General features: G+C 34.8%; 1 protein-coding gene across 1 annotated transcript in view; it reads right to left on the bottom strand.

The window, feature by feature from the left end:
• KDM6A (lysine demethylase 6A) overlaps positions 1-14,647 on the bottom strand; it is a 245,741-nt gene that overhangs the window by 64,613 nt on the left and 166,481 nt on the right. The window contains exons 8-14 of the mRNA XM_007958238.2: positions 13,299-13,392; positions 9,268-9,394; positions 4,338-4,436; positions 3,975-4,194; positions 3,282-3,416; positions 2,672-2,827; positions 2,035-2,130 (exon numbers count right to left, since the gene is read on the bottom strand). Coding sequence (XP_007956429.2) covers positions 2,035-2,130; positions 2,672-2,827; positions 3,282-3,416; positions 3,975-4,194; positions 4,338-4,436; positions 9,268-9,394; positions 13,299-13,392 — 927 coding nt within the window. The remainder of the gene's footprint in view (positions 1-2,034; positions 2,131-2,671; positions 2,828-3,281; positions 3,417-3,974; positions 4,195-4,337; positions 4,437-9,267; positions 9,395-13,298; positions 13,393-14,647) is intronic.

The following is a 14,647-nucleotide window of genomic DNA, read 5'->3' as shown; positions in this document are numbered from 1 at the left end:
TATATTATCTTTTTCAAAAACTAAAAACAAGTGAAAAATAAAAATGAATTATCTCTATGGCTCAGATCAATGTGGGCTCATTTACCTTATGTTCGTTTTAATTCAATTTACTGCCATTCAACTTTAGGAAGTATATGTGACCCTTGAACAAATAGGCCTGGACTGCAAGGGTCCACTTATATGCAGACTTTTTTCATTAAACATATTAGAAAATATTTTTGAGATTTGGGACAATTTGAAAAAATTCGCAGATGAACCATGCAGCCTAAACATATTGAAAAAATAATTAGAAATACATCATGAATATATAAAATAGTCGTAGATACTAGTCTACCATAAAATATACACAACTCTATTGTAAAAATTTATCAAAACTTATGCACACATACACACAGATCGTACATAGTGCCATTCACAGTCCAGAGAAATGTAATCAAGTATAAAGATGCAGTATTAAATAATAACTGCATAAAGTTAACTGTAATACAGTTATAATACTGTAATAATATTTTAATAATAATTATTATTTCATAGCTACCTCACGTTGCTATTGCAGTAAGCTCATGTGTGGCAAGTATCAGCTTTAAATGGCACGTGACAATAGGCAAGTTTACACATCCAACACTAACACTAGGGAGAGGTACACACTCCTTACAATAATCAACCGTTTGAGATCAAAAGGGCAATATATGCCCAAGTACAAAGTTCAGAAGGCAGGAAGGGTTAGGAAAGAAGGAGGAATGGCAACAAGAAACATAGGAAGTGGGATAGATGGACATTACACTGAAAAGATTGCAATCAAGAATATGAAACAAAATGTGTATGAATTCTTTAACAGAAAAATGGATTTTCTCTGTGAACTTTTACCCTTTATTTAAACCACAATAAAGTTTGTTTTTTTTTTTAAAAAAACCTCATGATGCTAATCATCTATGTAAGCAGTTCGCCTCTCCATCTCTACAGTAGATGGTATACTGAAGTAAAAAATGATCTCTTGCAGTTCTCATGTATTTTTCATCATGTTTTTGTGCAATATCATAAACCTTAAATAACACCAGGGGACCCATATGCAGTGCTACTAGTGATGTTGCAAGTGCTTCCAAGAAGCAGAGAAAAGTAATGACATAAGAAAAAGCTGAATTGCTTGATATGTACTATAGATTGAGGTCTGCAGCTGCAGTTGCCCATCATGTCAAGATAAATTAATTCAACATAAGGGTCAATGTAAAAAAGAAAAGGATATTCGTAAAGTTGTTGCTACAGCTATCTCTGACAGCAGACAAGAAAATCTAGCACTTTTGGGGAAATACCTTTTTATCTCATATTGAAAATGCTATTTTTATGTGGATACAGGATTGCTATAAGAAAGGCATACTTACAGACTCTAATATGATTTGAGTAAAAGCAAAGTCATTAAATGACAACTTAAAGCAAAAGGAAGGTGAAAAATCTATAGCTGGAGAATGTAGTGACAGCAAAGGATGGTTTGATAATTTTAGAAAGATGTTTGGCTTTAAAATTGTCATGATAACAGGAAAAAAAGCTTCTGCCAACCAAGAGGCAGCAGATGAATTTCCAGATGCCATTTTGAAAATCATTGAGGAGAAAGGATATCTGTGTGAACAGGTTTTTAACACAGATGAACGTACCCTATTCTGGAAAAAAAAGCCACAAAGGACAACTATTGATAAAGAAGACAAGTGAACACCAGGATTTAAGGCAGGAAGGAATAAGCTAACTCTAATGTTTTGTGCAAATGCAGCCAGGTTTATGATTAGGACTGTTTAAGTTATCAAGGAGGGGTCATTATGAGTCAGATCTGACTTGATGGGAGTGGATAGTCAGTAATAAGCTGGTAGTAGTTAAGTTTTGGAGGAGTCAAAATTCTATGCAAATTTTTGATTGTACAGGACTTGGCATCTATATTCCCCATGTTGTTCAACAGTCAACTGTAATAAAAAAGAAGTTGAAAGTTTACTACCTCTATGCCTTTTAAATAGAAAAAATAATCTGTCGAAAGCTTGTATTACATACCTGTAATTTTTGTGGTGTCAAACACCATGAATGAGCTTGTTGTTGTACTGGAGGATGTGACACAGCATGGCCACTACTCCAATTATCAGAAGTATTCTACGGAAAATTGATAAAAAAAATTTAAAGAATATTTGGTTAAGTCCATAGAGATAATAAAGACCAATGGAGGCCAAATGACTATGAACTGGAATATTTACATATAAAAAGGATGTTATTAAATTGTTTTTTAAATGATTTAACATGCATAATTAATTGGAAAATTTTAAATTAAAAAAATAACTGATTTTTCAATAAGCCACCCAAAAAGGCCCACCCCTAAACTATGGCCCAAATGGCTAACCTAAACACCACACTGTCTACTAGATCTAAAATTCAAGTTATTTCAATGTCAGGAGAAAGTGATAATGAAGTGTACTGAGATCTTAACGGCAGGGAGATGAATAAAATGATTTGATGAATGCAAATTTACCTCTACTTTCTATATGATGCTAAGAGTTTGGGATGGAAAAATTCAAACCTTTCACTCTTTGATGTCCACAAATTTAAAATAAAGGACAGGAGATGTTCAAACTGCACAATGTGAGAGCAGTTAAGTTTGTTTTTTGACTGGAATGTTCTATTTCTCTAAAATATATACCTTTGTTGGACTAGATGTTCTTTTCCTCTTGGCAGGACTGGACAGGTCATCTACTTGGCTAGAAGGAATCATGTGTAGTGGCAAGGATTGCTGTGAAATTGGTGTTTGACTGAGGCCTAATACAGGTTCAGTATTTGGATGATGAGGTTTACATGCCTAAGAATCACAGAAGGAAGACAAAAATAGGGTTCTATATATTCTTAATTCATTCCTTCAAATTATAAAACTTTACAAGTTGCATACTTTTCAAAGCTATGTGGACATTGCTGGTTGCAATTATTAAAAATCAAAGTCAAATGAATCATCAATGGAGGAATGTGTACCTTCCTTTGAAAAACCTGCTTTTAAAATTAAATAAACCACTGCAGCATTTTATTTTAAAGAAATCTCTTTGAAAGTCATGAAAATCCACAAAGGTTCTAAATTGGTACCCCAAAATTTCTTCCCATATCAGAGGGAGTTTTATTTTGATCTAGAATCCCTTTGCAATCACATCAAAAGGCTTTTCATTAATAAAAGCCTCCTGTGCTTAGTAAAATAAACTTGACCACTACAGATTGAAAAGAACCCTTAAAGCTGGGCACCTACAGAATATAACCCAACTTCTCACCTGCTGTGCTGTGTTCATGGCACCCTGCCTGGAGGTAAGCTCTGCGGGGATTGGTAGGCTCCATGCCTCCTCAATACTAGGAAGTAATTTAGTTTTATTCTGTAGACTACCTTGTGGAAGGTTACACAACTGAGCCTAGGAAAAATTATGTAAAAAGCATATTTAACACAAGCCTATTTGAGTAAGAGCAAGTCCACTAAATCTTCCTAAATGCTACAGCTAATTGCTTTTAAAAGAAAATAGAGTCTAAATTTGGGGTTTTAGAAAGACACTAAGTATAAAAAGGGTAACGGGAATATAAACCTTTGTGAGAATCAGAACAAAGGTGAGCTCTGTTTTCAGAGTTCTCATAGCTGTCTTCTCAGGAAACTTCAAGCAAGAGTGAAAGACAGTGTTTGTGTTCTTCTCTAAAATGCTATGACAACTTAAAAATGTAGACGGTACATAGAAAAAATATGTAAATTAATATGCATCAACAGAGTAAATGTGCAAAAGAGCATCTCTTAAAATACTGTATATCTTATTTAAAATGAAACGTAAAAACATATTATAAGCTATGGTATGTTTACAAAATATGGAAACAAATTATAGACATCAAAACACAACTAGACAAACTTTCCAGCCACCCTCTTCCTGCCTGAATGTCATAGGGAAATAATGTGTCTTTAAAACACTTCTATTTTAAAACTTTACCTGTAAATACTTAATCCGTGCTGCAAGTGCAGAGGTATTACTACAATTTTTGCTTCTAGTTGCATTTAAGTAGCATTTAATGGCATCCTGAGGTTGGTTACAGGATTCATAAAGAGTGCCGAGGTCCATCCAGGCTGCAGCATGGCCATGGTCTAACTGTACAGCACAAATATAGGCCTGTAAAGCATCCATAGGCTGATTTTGCTGCTGATAGAGCACACTAGAAAGACAAAGTAAGAAAAAATAAGTCAAATAAGAACTGCTTAGTTTTATAACATGTTATAAACAAGATGATACATTGTATGTGGTGCATTTATCTCTATGTATCAATTATAATACAATTATTTTTATACAAAGTCTTACCCTATTGAACACCATGTATCTGCACTTGCTTCTGATTTATCAATAGACTGCCTGTAAGATATAAAGGCATCCTGAACTTTCCCAATACTTGAATAGCACCTGAAGAGAGGAAAAGGAGAGGTGGGAGAACCAGGAAAATCCATTAGTACTGAAATGAACTAAATTTATTTGCTGAAAGTATCTACTATATAGCAAAGCGCACACACACATGCACATACATACAAAAGCATATTAACTAATAAATTACTGTATTTGTGTGTGCGCACATGTACACAGTAATTGTAATCTACATTATAATTTTGTTGTTAGTTGCCTTCCAGTGGGCTCTGACTCATGGCAACCCTAGGTATAACAGAATAACAGTCCTGTACTCTCTCCATTATCTTGCTGTCTGAACCCACTGTTAAGGCTATTGTGTCATTCTGTCTCATTGAAGGTTTTCCTAGTTTTCGCTGACCCTATACTTTACCAAACATGATGTCCTTCCTAGTGATTTATCTTTCATTATAATTATTACATCATAATTAGCCCTTCAATAAACCATTACAGTCTATCTTATAGATGTTAAAGTATGCTACATTAATGAACTCTATTAAATTTCAATCAGTGATTCCTATTTTGCCAAGCAAACAAAATAAAAAACACCACCACAACACAACAGTGGTAGAATGATTTGGAAAAGGACAGTGAGAATGGTTACACAACTTGAAGAATATAATCAATGTCACTGAATTGAATGTGCAGAAATAGTTACGATGGTGTTTGTTTTGTTATGTATTACTTTCAAAATAAAATATACATATATAAAAGTTTAAAATTAATATTTATATTACAATTCACTTATTTTGCAATACTGTTGACCAACAGTAAGCTGCAAAAAACAAAAAAATTTAATGCCTTTATTTGCCTTAACACTGTACTTTGGTCATCATAATTATTCTTTGAAATTTTCCTGGTTCTTGTAATCCAAAGATCTGGGAACCACTGCTTGAGGCAAAGAAGATAAGAGAAGGCATTTCAAATAGCTTTGAACAGTATGAGCAGAAACTAGTATATACAAAACAACATGGAATAAAAGAGAGAATTTCTAAATTCAGCCCAAAGTTGACCTGAAGTTGATTGCTTTAATAAATGAGACTGGCATGATGAAAGCAAGAACTGAACTTGTTTCATTCCTGGTTGAGAATTTGCCTTTCTCAGATATACTGAACCATAATATACATGTGAGTCACCCCAAGTGACTCAAAGGACTTACTGCATTTGGAAAATCTGCTACAAAAGACCTCTTTAAATTGTTAAAAAGAAAAGATGTCACCTTGAGGACTAAGGTGCACTTGACCCAAGCCACAGTATTTTCAATTGCCTCGTATATGCATGCAAAAGTGGGATAATGAATATGGAAGACCAAAGAAGAATTGATGCCTTTGAATTATGGTGTTGCTGAAGAAAATTAAATGTACCATGGAGTGGCATAAGAACAAACAAATCTGTCTTAGGAGAAATACAGCCAGAATGCTACTTAGAAGGTACTTAGTGGATGGTGAGACTTCATCTCACAAACTTTGGACATGTTATCAGGAGAGACCAGTCCCTAGAGAAGTCCATCATTCTTGATAAAGCAGACAGAAAAAGGAAGACTCTCAACGAGATAGACTGACAGTGGCTTAAGCAATGGGCTCCAATATAGCAACGATTGTGAGGACGGTGCAGGACAGGGCAGTATTTTATTTCGTTGCACATAGAGTCAGTGTGAGTCAAAACCAACTTGGCAGCACCTAACAACAACGGGAATGCAGAAATAAGCCTATGGAACCATTACTCTTGTGGATTGAGGAAAAGAACATCAGTAATTGAGCTAGAAAAGGTAGCTTTATAGGGTGTGTGCAAACTGTTTTATGAAGGGAGAATTCAAGAGAAGAGGTCAGCCACAATGCCAAACAGCCACCAGAGAGAAAGAGAATGCTAACAGATAGTAGAAAACATGAGGTTTTATTACTGTTCTTGTTAAACCAAAAGTCAAATCTCAAATTTATAGATAAATAATGCCTAACTGCTGGGAGAAATAAGCAATACTTCCCCAAATCAATGTTTGCATATCCCATTCCTACCAAATCAAAGTAGGAAGCCAATGTATTCAAATACAGATATCGCAGTTCAACAACCAAGTACTTTCCTCCTATTAAACTCATACAGGTTTCCAAGAAACCTCACATAATTAGAGGCACTGGGTGCACCTATGACCTAGGCCCTGGTCTGACATTAACTACCTATGTGACATTAAACAAAATGCTTTACTCCTCTGGACCCATTTTCTACATCTTTAACATGAAAGAGCTTACAGGGGAACTATAGCATAGTGCCTAAGGCACTTGACTGCTAACCAGAAGGCTGGAGGTTCAAACCCACCAGCCACTCCTCGGAAGGAAGATGGGGCAATCTACTTCCATAGTGATACTGCCTCGGAAACCCAAGGAGGGGTCGCTATGAGTCGGGTCCGACTCGACGGCAAATAACAACAACAACAACAACAACAACAACAACAACAACTGGACCCTTTCAGCTCTAATGTTCTATGACTCTGGGATAACACAGTGAATGACTGGTGCTAGTATATTATTACCACACTGTAATTTCACTTTAATATACACATGTCAAATGATGAGCTACTTCTATCTTGAACACAGACCTGAATACAGAGATAACTCAAACCAAATCCACTGCCATAGAGTCAATTCCAACTCACAGTGACCCTACAGGACAGAGTAGAACTGCCTACAGGGTTTCCAAGCCTGTAAATCATTACATAAGCAAACTGCCTCATCTTTCTCCTGCAGAGCAGCTGATGGACATGAACCTGTCATCCTTTTGTTCAGCAGCCAAATACATTAACCACTGCACCACCAGAGTTCCTTACAGTACAGGGATAGGTAATAAAAAATCTCAGAAATCTTAAACATGACTTCTAAAATATAATTATAAAATTATTTTTTCTCACAATAAAATAGATCAGAAGCAACACATTAGAAGGCAGCAGCAAAGTAAAAAAACAAAACAAAACAAAAAAAACACACAGAATTTTATTATTATAGGTGAAAAACAATGAATGTCTAAAATGATAATCTTGACCCCAAGAACAAGTTAAACTGTAATTAGTGTCTTTTATTTAAGAAGTCAGAAAAGGATGTTGTATATTTGAAAACATTATCCAAAAAGATTAAAATAAACTGGTTTAAAAAGTAGCATCAGTTAACTGGAAAAAAACGTCTGTGAAATACTGCTCTCTTCAATGAAGCAGAAAATTACAGTATTATTCAAAATAGTAATTTTATATATGCTTCATTATATATTTTAATTTTAAATACTTTTTTTTTTTAAAAAAAGTTATACTAAAGATTAAAAAAAGATAAACTAAAGAATCAATCTTTATCTGTGGTAAAAAGGAAAATACTTTCTAGTATAAATTCCTTTTAATCTATATTAAATGTTGATACATAAGCTTCAAAGCAGAAGACAAGAGAAGGCACCCCTTCCTTCCCTGTAGTAGGTTTCCTTTATGGTCACTGCATAAAGATTCACACTGTGCAACACTAACAGTAGTGATGGTGCTATCTTCAAATGCAAATGTTTGTATTGAATAGCCACTTTTCTCAGCAAGGAAGATTCAAAGATCCATTCCTGTGCCTAAAAATCTTTAGTGAAAGATAAAGTTCAGATTCTCGAGTTCTATTAATGAACAATATAACATGATTATTTTATAAGCCTGGGGAGAGATTAGAAAACCTTGCCCAAAATAGATACTTTTCCAGCCAAATATTATTATAATCAAGTATTTTTAATAGAAGGAAATATTTTAATATTATTCTCTCACACACAAACTTATATTCCTAAATTTAAAGAAAATATCACACAAAAAACTAAAATTAAATGTGATTACATGGCAAATTTACTCAAAATAACACATTCCTATGTAAAAATGAAAAGAATAAAGTTTACAATTAAAACACAACTGGATTATTTTTAAAGAAAACATAAAATTGAAATCTTTCAATGTAGAAAGATACTAATAAAGCATCTAACTCAGGGCTTCTCAACTTCAGCACTACTGACATTTTGGACTGGATGATTCTTTATATCAAAGGGTGAACCTGTACATTGTATGATGTTTAGCAGCATCCCAGGGTGTCTACCCCCTAGATGCCTATAGCATTCCTGCCCGTTGTGACATCCAAAATTGTTTTCAAACATTATGAAATGTTCCATGAGGTGCAAAACTGCCCTACATTGAGAATCACTGATCTAATACAATCCTCTTATTTAATAGGATAAAAGAAAATGGAGATTCAAGAGGTTTAACTGTACCATCTATGACTATACAAATAGTAGCCCAACCAGTACCTAAATCCAAATCTCTTGGCTTCTAGTACATTGATCTTTCTACCATACCAAGGAAAGCTAAACACAATTAGAAACCAAAATACAATTTAATGATGATCTAAAAATATAATCTATCAGATATATATACTTAAGGTATATTTGAGCTATTTAGCAAATATAACAGACATTCAATTTATATAGTAAAGTGTATAGACTTGTAGGAATCTACTACCATGTCTTTTCCAACAAATGCAAGAAAAATATATCCACTTTCTCAAGTAGATTTTAAGCACAACTATGATTTAAGACCTACTATTATTCAAATATGTCCATTCTAAGGTTATCTAAGGTATTCTAAGGTTATCTAAGGTATGTAACATTAATCAAAATTATAAATAGGAAGGTTCCATTAGCTACTGGTAGTCATCAGGAAGAATGAGAAATTAATTTTCTGTTCTGTTAAATACGCATATAGAGAAAATATTAGAAATCAGAAGGAAAGGAATTTAAATATTTAATTGACAAAAGCAAAACATAAGTGTCTGATAAGAATTACCTTCCGAGGAAATACCAGGACTGGCCAGAATTAGGATCTGCTTCCAATGACTTCTGGAGATACTGAATAGCATAGCTTTCCTTGGCGGCTTTATCTCCTAGGAGATCCACAGTATGATGCATCCAACCTATAACAAAATATTAAAAATATTTACCTATAAGATTTAATTGTTTTTTTACATATAAGAATACCAGTAAGAAAAAAAAAATTACAATGTTCTTTTCAGTCAACTTATTCATTTAGTTCAGAGTACACGCTCACTAACTTTAACACGGCTGATCAGGACCATAAGAAAGTTTGTTTCTCTCAAGAAGGTACAGTCAAAGCTATCAAGAGCTCTTATTCAAAAGAAAATAGAATGATTTTAAGCACTAACTTGACACTTAACAGATTAAAACTATATTCTGTATTTCCCTTTAATTTTGGTATTTAAAATAACTCCAAATTATGAAACAAAGAATCTAAAGATGTTAAATCTTATTTACTGTTCCACATAAAAATAAATGTGCATTTTGAGAATTTCCAAGATAGTCTATCAACCCAATATTTATTTCCAAAAAATAAATATAAAGCTATATAAATCAATCATAGTTTACATTAAAACACACACACACACACACACACACACAAACATTAATGTACTGGTTGGCATTAGCCACATACATTCAAACTCTATATAAAAATAAAAACTTACCCCATATGACAAAAAAAAAAAAAAAAAAAAAAAAACAGCAATAAGTAGATTCAAATGGAACAAATAAGAATGCTAATGTCCATTTAATAGATAAATTTGGAGCTAGATGGTTATATAACCAATCAAAAGATTAAATCATTGAATACTATATTCTCAGTTTTCAAGCCACACTGGCAAAATCTGGGTTTAATTTGTCAGTGAATTGTATTTCAGTAGAGGATCACAGTTCAAACATGCTCTCTTCTTCATGTACAGTCAGTACCATATATAATAAAGACTCTTATTGTCTGACATTTATTATAATAGCTATGCTTCAAAACCAAGTTGTACTCAATTACCATGTCTTATGGAGGTATAAGGAGCTCTGGTAGCGTAGTGCCTAAAGCACCTGACTGCTAACCAGAAGGCTGGCAGTTCAAATCCACCAGCCACTCCTCAGAAGGAAGGTTGGGCAATCTACTACCATAGTGATACTGCCTCGGAAACCCAAGGAGGGGTCATTATGAGTCAGGTCTGACTTCATAGCACATAACAACAACAACAACATGGAGGTATAAGTCAATCACATGTTTATTCATATTTGTGTTCCTCCGTCATCTCTCCTACTATTACTAATAAAAACAGGACCTCGAGTAACTAATTCTAAAAGCAGCTGCTTAAGCAGCACTGAAAAGCAAGTAGGAAGACTTGATGTGCTGGGATAAATTATATGAAAACAGGAGTATTTTTCTTTTGAGAACCATTAAAAGTTTACGTGTATACTTGGAGACATGGTAAGCCGCTGCAAAACAGGACAGATGATTCAGACATAGTTAAAACCAAAACTTATTTCCATTCATTTCTTAAACTTAAAAAATATATATGCATTTTTGCTATCTATACATTCTTCAGTGAAGCCAAAATATGTAAAAATATAACAATTGAAAATACTGTGGAGAAAAATGGTGGGCATTCAAGTATTAGCTGAATGGGTTAGCTGTCCATGCTAAAGGCACAACTTTAAAAAAAAAAAAAAAAAAAAAATTAACACAACTCCCCCCCCTTTCCTTTGAAACTGTACTAATAAACGTGTTTTAACTTAAAGATACAAATTCACATACCTCAAAAACTATATATGGTTCATTTGAAACAAATACTTAAAATACTTTCATAATTTTTTAAGGCATGGATAACTCAAGTAAAATTCTAATGAAAGAATAAATTGAAAACAAAACTAAAAGCAAAGGCTTTATGTAAAGGTAATGTGTGTTTATGTTGTACTATTAATATTGATATTAGTATCATGAAGGTAAATGGTAAAATCTAAGTTTACATTGTATTAAATCATACTATGAAAACATTCTTATTGATATGTTATATAAAAATAAAAAATACACTATTTGCCCACACAAAAACAAATAAGCAAAAGGTGAAGAAACAACCCAAATACGAAATACAAATAAGAAACATGACTCATTCAATAAGCAACAAAATGCTGGAGAGCTCCTTCACTATCTTCCTGATGATAGTGAAACAATTATCTCCAAATGGCTAGAATTTCTTCATCTATAACATGAGAACAGAATTGTATGTTACAGAAACTATAATGTGTTCTGTAATTTTTAGGTAAAATGTTACTAATAGTCATTATTATCAATAAAGCCATAAAAGTAAGTTCAGCAACCAGTAAGTGATTTTAGGCAAATCAATTGACATCATAAAGTACTCAGCATATATATAATACAAAGGAAGTATTCAATCACTCTTGCCCATGGATCAAGTACTAGGGAATAATTTTGAGAGTTTAACAGTACAAGAGCTCTGGTAGTGTAGTGCCTAAGGCACCTGACTGCTAACCAGAAGGCTGGCGGTTCAAACCCACCAACTCCTCGGAAGGAAGGTTGGGCAATCTACTTCTGCAGTGATACTGCCTCGGAAACCCAAGGATGGGTCGCTATGACTCAGATCAGACTCAATGACACATTAACAACAACAATTGCACTAAGGAGTCCCTTGTGATTAACATGCTGAAATACTAACCAAAAGACTGGAGGTTAAACCTACCCAGAGGAGCCTTAGAAGGAAGCCTTGGCAACCTACTTCCTCAAAATCAGCCATTAAAAACCTATGGAGCATATTTCTAAATATGTATTTGTATGTGCTATAAGAATGTTCATATATAAAATACAGCTAACAGAGGGCAATGTTATGATAACTTCTTAGCCACAGCCAATCACCATTAGGGAGTGAGTTATTGGGTCAGAGAGCTTGGGGCCATAGTTGTGGAGGACATCAAGTTCAATTGGTGTACACAGAAACATTGTTCTACATCCTACTTTGGTAGTGACTAAGTAGTGCACTGAGGTCTTAAAAGCTTGCAAACAACCATCTAAGATGCAACAACTGGTGTCTCTTGATCCAGAGCAAACAACAATGAAGAAAACCAAAGATGCATGGAGACATTCTGTCTGAGGGACTAGTAGACCATGGGAACTTTGGCATTCATGATCAAGAGACAGAAAAACTAGATGGTGCCCAGCTACCACTGTCAACCACTCAGAAAGGGATCAGTGTAGGAGATCCTGGATAGACTGGGAGAAAAATATGGAACAAAACTAAAAATCATAAAGACCAGGCTTATGGGGCTAATAGAGATGGTTGAAACTCCTATGGCCCCTAGTCACCCTTCAGGCCTAGAACGGAACTCACTCCTATGGCTCTAACCAAACAGCAGATAGACACATAAGGTGAACCAAAACACTACTGAAAAATAAATTAGGAGGCCCCACACTCTCTGATATCAAAACCTACTGTATAACCACAGTAGTCAAAACAATCTGGTATTAAGTAGATACAGTCCTTAGAACAATTAACCATGGGAGATCAGAAGGGCAGTATTAGCAAAGGGAGATAGCTCAGAGGCCAGGAATGCATAGGAAAGAAGGACAGTAACCACAGAGAGGAAGTGGAAGAGAGCTGTTACATTATGATGATTGAAATCAATCTCATCATGAAACCAAATGTGTATAAAGTGTTGTATGGAAAATGAATTTGCTCTGTAAAGTTTTACCCAAATCCTCCCCCCCAAAAAACCTATAGAGCAGAATTTTACCCTGACACAAGTGGTTGCCATAATGGAATCAACTCAATGACTACTGGTTAGCTGTACTAAAGAACTGTACTCAGATAGCCTGTGATATGGATAATGCTTGGCAGAGCATGGAAATATATTATGTTTAGATTTAAATCTACCAACTCTGGACAAAGGAAAAAACATCACCCACGTATTTGCCACTCCTGGCAGGTAAAAACCTACAGAGTAGTAGTTATCATACAATACATATATATTATTGCTTACCTAACTGTTGTAAAACTGTTGCTTTTACTTGTGCAGAAAGATTTTCTGTTTGTAAAAGTTGTTCGTAAGCTTCCTTTGCAGAATGATACTTCCTCTAAAGAGAAGGAAAAAGAGAGCTTTAGAGAAAAATACACTGAATATTATCTTTAACTCTAAAGACACTTAATTCTAACATTTCATTGAGGACACTAAGTTGAATCAGTTTTTCAAATAATAAAGGCATATAGAAAGTAAAAGGAAATCATTTCAAAGAAGTAGCTCACATATTAAATTTACACCACACTGATGTTTAGCATATTTTCAAAAAACAAGTGAAAGCAAAAAGTGCTAATTATATTACCGAATGTTTCCTTAACACTAGACAGCTTTGGTATTGCCCAAGTACTTAAACACCAGTAAAACTTTCAATATAAAAAAGCATCATTAAAATATAACCTTTCACTTCCGGTAAGATAGAAGAATGGGCAAACGACACAGACCCTCTTCAACAAAGAAAAGAAAAACCAACTGTCAGAGATACAGAAGGTAATCCTGGAACCCTGATCTTTGAAAAGAACTGCACAGAAGTGGATTAGGTACCAACTAGTGCAAAAACCTGAACGAAAACAGTTGAGTACAGAGACGGTCAGAGCTGCGGACTGTCAGCTACTCTGATGGGACCAATAGCCTGAACAATTCCAAGTGGTGTTGGGACCTGAGATTGACCTAAAGATCAGGCGTGGTTGCCAAGGGCTGCAGGGACAACTGTGCTGGTGGCCTATGACTAGGAAGGGAAACAGCAAGGAGGGAGACAATCTGAGAGCTGCTGACTTACCACTGTCCAGAGAGCACAGCCATTTTGATTGTTTACACGTAGCAGCCATTCTAGAAAATGAAAGTGACCAATGGCACAGCCATTTTGAATGTTTACAATTGGTGGCCCTTTTGGATTTAAAGTGACCGAGGAGGGTGCAGCCATTTTGAATCTTTACAAGTGGCAGCCATTTTGGATTTTAAAGTGACAGCATTCTCATTCCGATTCCAGGGACCTAAGAATAGGTTCTGTTTGCCAAGGTCGGCGGGGACATACAAGAGGCTGACAACAGGAAAGGAGACAGGTGGTGAGCGTATAAGTGCTGTCAACTAGTGAATAGAGGAACACAGTACGGTACCCTGCTTGCATAAATAACATACAAAGAAAACAAAAATTGTGGGCAAGTCACTCCAACATACAATCACCAATTAAATATAAACACAAAAATGTCACAATGCCTAGGAGACAACAGAGCATCACAGTCCACACAAAGAAGCAAGATAAAGCAAGAGAAACAAGGGACCAGGATACAGACCCAAAACACATCCCTGAGGAA

This window comes from Orycteropus afer, unplaced genomic scaffold (assembly GCF_000298275.1).
Source record: "Orycteropus afer afer isolate SDZICR_OR568_19922 unplaced genomic scaffold, OryAfe1.0 scaffold00888, whole genome shotgun sequence".
In the NCBI taxonomy this organism is placed as follows: Eukaryota; Metazoa; Chordata; class Mammalia; order Tubulidentata; family Orycteropodidae; genus Orycteropus; species Orycteropus afer.
This window is presented reverse-complemented; position numbering and strand designations above follow the sequence as displayed.